We start from the raw sequence: 4,888 nt of genomic DNA on the forward strand, positions 1-4,888 counted from the left end.
TTTGTTAGATAACTGAGTTGAAGCAGAAGATTGTTAGGGAACTAGAAGTAGAAGTAGGAGATAATATATTTACTTTTTTTTAAATATATAAAAATCTGCATCGAACGACGTAGCATTTTAAATAGCATGTAATGGAAACGGTTCACTCGTAAAAATGGAAGTAAATTAATGGAGAACGAAATTAATAACGGAGAGAAACTATATAAAAGGAATGTAAAGGACACCATGTCCAAAACAGTTTTTCTTTCTATATTGCCAATTTTGTCCTTAATTAATACCCTTTTTTATATATGGTAAATCTCAATACTCGATCAATGCGCGAAGGCCTCGATATTTTATACCATAAAATTCAGATTCTCTATAATATTCTCAATTCTTTCCTCTGTTATCGGATTTAATTTAAACCACTTTTCTCGCAGCATTCGCTCTTCCCAAATTCTGAGAATGATGTCGGCTCCATTAAAGGCGCAGCTCAACTACCTCGTGAACTCCATGTTTGCCATGGTAAATCCAAATCCAATTATATTGTTGTTTATAACTGCATGTTGTTTTTCTAACAAGTGCTGAAGCCTATTGTGTTTCTAATTCCTAGCTTTGGTGAAAAATGAAGAAAATTATACAAGTGCGTCCATTCAACATTATGTTTCCTTCTGTTCTCCTCTCTTTCTCCCCCTAATTAAGTTGCTGCCATATTCATAAAAATAGAACCCTGAACGGCTGAAAGTATAATTTTGTTAATATTTTACTTTTCCAATGAATAGAACCTCTCAATGAGTTGCATGTTAACCAAACAGAAATTTTCCAAGACAGGAAAAAGAAAACAAATTGTGATGAATGGTTTTTTCATTTTATATTTTTTTCCCGGATTCTTTTATATCTTTAACACTTAACAGTACTTTTTAATTGTAATTTGAACTTGGAAAAAAAATCAAATAGGATTTTCTGGATGAGCAATTCACGGAACTGCAGATGCTGGAAGATGACAGCCGTGGCTTACTGGTAGAAGTTATCTCTGAATTCTGTGATCAACCCTGGCTCTCTCAGCTCTCTGTGCTGTCGTATGTACTCACCAAGTTACCACCTTTACTATTTTATGCTTTAAAACACGTACAAGCAGGGGCAGAGCCAAACTTAATTACCAGATATGGGGGTCAATCATATAAAACTTTTATGCTGCTAATGAGGGTCTATATTATAGTACCCGTAGCATTTTACTCTAAACTATATAGAAAATTGTGTATAAGTATAAATTTTTTGAAAACGATAGGGGTTAATTGACCCCATTCCTCTTACTAGCTCTGCCTCTGCGGGCAAGTAAAATATATGGTATAATGGTAACTGGTAAGTGGTAACTTGTGTAGGTGAAATCTAGGCTATTTAGACTGTTGTTGTTTCTCTTTTCTTTTAATCTGTTTTGTCAAACCTGCTTGATTGCTAGATATGCTACAAGGAAAATTCAGGCCGCTAGTGTTGTTCATGGCTGGTTTTTTAACTTTGTGCTTCTCATATTGTTTGCCTGCAACTTGATTCCTAAATTTGGAAATTTTTGTGTTTACATTTCTAAACATGAACAACATCTTTCTTTTCATGAAAGACTATGACTACTGAAATGGCACCATTTATGATACACCGATACTCCTCTTAATTTGTGAAATTACATGTTCTTGTTCAATTCTGTATATATAGCAAGTATAACACGTCTATCCTAATTATGATTTTTGCATTTTGTTTGGTAAAGGAGCGAGCCAGTTGTTGATTTTCAGGAGGTTGCTGCACGTGTGCACAAGTTCAAGGGAACCTGCTCTTAGTTAGTTTCATATTCTCCTACCTTTCTTTTTCTTTTATTTTCTCTTTTTGTTAAGATACTGTACGAACTGTCAGTGCATATATGTAACTTCTCAACCTCTGTCTACATTTGATTTTATGACTGGTTGTGTATAAATTTGGGGAAAATTATGCACAAATTAAACTTAGTCAGAGCATCATGGTCTTGTTAGAACACCATCTTCTTTCAACAATAAATTTGAAGAGTGTTCTTCCCAATATAGAATATGTTTACTTCTTAGAGTTAATTGTTGTTCAAATGAAAGAAATTTTCAGTTTTTATTATTAGTTTTCTATTTTGCAGTGTTGGTGCTAAAAGAGTAGCATTGTGGTGCAACTGTTTTCTCAAGGTTTATGAAGAGAATGACATAGTCTGGTATGCCTTGGAACCTGTTCTCATTTTTTTTTATATATAATTTGCCATTTTTCTCCAAGATTGATGATCAAACCCTTTTTTTTATTTGGTTCCAGCTTGCTCTTATTCATGGCATAAATAATGAATGGTGGAATTGATGGATACCCTTCTAACTACTCATCATTGCAATTTAATTTTCTGAAAGACCAACTGTATATCATACGTACCAACAATCCATGATCAATTTGATTAAATCTAACTCCCATAATAAATGCAATTCCTTTTCTACACGCAGACGAGAAACAATACCCACTCCGTCCCAACCCTCCCAAATCCCATGTCACACCAACACAGTTTGTCAATTGATTCCTAGCATTATTTTTCCAAGTTCTTTTTTACTTCATAATACAAGAATTAAGCTACTTGATCAAAGAATTGAATTTGGTCTTTCCATAAGATAAACCAGGAGTTGAAAATGCTTGCACATATCTGTATATATGTTTCAAGTTTTGGATGGGTGATTCAATGGCTTTTGAACTTTTATGGTTTCTATATGAAGGAAGCAGATCACCTGCCCCCTCAGTCATTGCGGGGTGGGGCTGGGTTTAGGGTTTAGAGGTTTAGGATTTAGGGTTTAGGGGGTCCACCAACAGTAACTCTGGGGCAGACGATTCAATCCCTATATGAAACGGCCTTGAACCTTATTTTCCAAAAAAAAAAGGCTTTTGAACTTTAGGAGGTCAAATATTTTTCAGAAGTTTTTTTTTTAATTTTTTTAAGAACAGGGCAGAGGCTGCCAAGTAGGTCCTAGTTAGCAGAACTACCCCCTCAATTGAATCCGCTAACCCATTAGAAGAACCTTAATCACATTGCCCCCTCAAAAATTACTTTCTCCCCCAATGCCACATATCTCACTCTATTACCTTGAAAAATTAGATTATTTCGTTGTCGCCAGATCCACCAGCACGTGCATAACATCCACACCATCCATTCTTTCCAAGAGATATTGCTTCGTACTCTCGCCTCGTTCCAGGAGTCTTCCCATACCTGAAATATCAAAGAGTACCTTTACGGGTTCGGTACCGGTCCGTGTACCAGTATCCGTCTTCCTAGTCTTCTCTGAAAATGTGCCCAGATTAGGCGCGAGTAGGACATTTGACAATTAGATGAAACAACGTCTCCTCACTCCTTCCATGCACAGTTTAACTTGCAATATTTTTCAGAAGTTCCTACGCCAATTTGGATTTGCAAGGATATACATGAAAATCACACCTTGTATATTTTTCTAAAAACTAGTCTTTATTAGTGCATCGCATCATTGTAATATTCTTTACTGACAACTTTTTCTGAATTGCTGTCTTTATTCTAAAGTTTCTCAATATGATTTGTGAATGTCTACTCGAGCAGGTATATACCAGCATTGCTTGGGATCAGGCGTGAATTTGATGAGCTGCACATGAGACTTAAGACTATGCTTCAGGTAAAATAAGTGCATTATTTTCATAATAAATGCAGTTAGATTTTGCACACCTTAATTATTCTTTTCTTGAAAACAAAAGTTGGTTTTTTTATGCACCTTCAGTTCACGAACTTTTTACTATAGAACATGGAGATAATATTGATATCATGCACGATCGAGGAATTTCAATTAAATTGTTTTTTGCCAAGTAAAAATGTAAAAACATATTTAATCAGTGCTCAAGAAAACTTGCCCTTCATTTTAGTTTCTTGTTATCAAACTGTCTTATGAGTTATGACCATCGAGAAGTTATATACAAGTTCCTTTGTGTTAATTTGAGTGCAGTTGGAGCAGCAAATCCAAGCTCTCGATGCTAAGGCGCAAAGCAGGTAAATTAGGGTTGGCAAATTTTTAGAGTTATCTTGATCGATAACGTTTCTTTTCTCTAATGTATTTGGAGGCTATCATTATTTCGGAGGCCAAATTGATGTGGAAAATGTAAGGCGTATTTCAGAAATAACTATAGATTGTAACGAGCGTATACTTTTTGTTACTGGAGCTGCATACTGGATTTGTTGGTATTTCTTTCGTTGAAGTGCATTTCTAATTTGGAATTATATGTTTGTGCAGTCTCTGCGCATGGTTCACAAAATTAATGAGATTTTTCTTTCATATTGCTGCCATCCCTTCCTGGCATCCAGGCAACTAATTAATAACATGACCAAAATATTACTTTTTAGCTAGATAAACCTTTTGTTCATTTCGTACTCTTCTTTTACAATAAGAAAAAGGGAAACAATATATAACAATTAGGGCCTGTTAGGAATTTACTGTTCACGTGAATTTTTTTTTTTTTTTTTTTGCATGGTTCAGTATATAACAATTAGGACTTATCCACAAAAAATTTGATTGTGCATGATTCAACTGAATTTTTTTTTCTCATGTCAAAAATTTTGCATTCCTATTTCTATTCTTATTCTCTTGATCCCGCCGAACAGGTTATTAGTGCCTTAGTGGTTGCAAGCCGTTTTAATTTTACCTCTTTGTTGGGCCCAAAATGGCCCAATTCACTCTTCGGCTGCTCCGTTTCCTCGCCATAGGAAAAACATATATAATACCGATTAATTTTCTCTTTTCACTTATCGTTATAACAATTAGGGCCTGCATCGGAATTTACTGTTTATATGGGAAAAAAAATTCAGTTGAACCATGCGAAATCAATAAGCACAATCTTAAGTGTGGATAAGAAA

At 34.9% G+C, this 4,888-nt stretch overlaps 1 protein-coding gene across 1 annotated transcript; it reads left to right on the forward strand.

Moving 5' to 3' along the window:
- Positions 1 to 447: 447 nt before the first annotated feature.
- Positions 448 to 4,347, forward strand: LOC144553228 (histidine-containing phosphotransfer protein 2-like). The gene is made up of 7 exons (XM_078301326.1): positions 448 to 504; positions 937 to 1,058; positions 1,739 to 1,807; positions 2,129 to 2,200; positions 3,587 to 3,659; positions 3,984 to 4,027; positions 4,269 to 4,347. Exons 1-7 carry the CDS (start codon positions 448 to 450, stop codon positions 4,345 to 4,347), a joined length of 516 nt encoding a protein of 171 aa, XP_078157452.1.
- The last annotated feature ends 541 nt before the right edge of the window (positions 4,348 to 4,888 follow it).

The sequence above is a fragment of the Carex rostrata genome, chromosome 4 (assembly GCF_964058835.1).
Source record: "Carex rostrata chromosome 4, lpCarRost1.2, whole genome shotgun sequence".
NCBI classification, from domain to species: Eukaryota; Viridiplantae; Streptophyta; class Magnoliopsida; order Poales; family Cyperaceae; genus Carex; species Carex rostrata.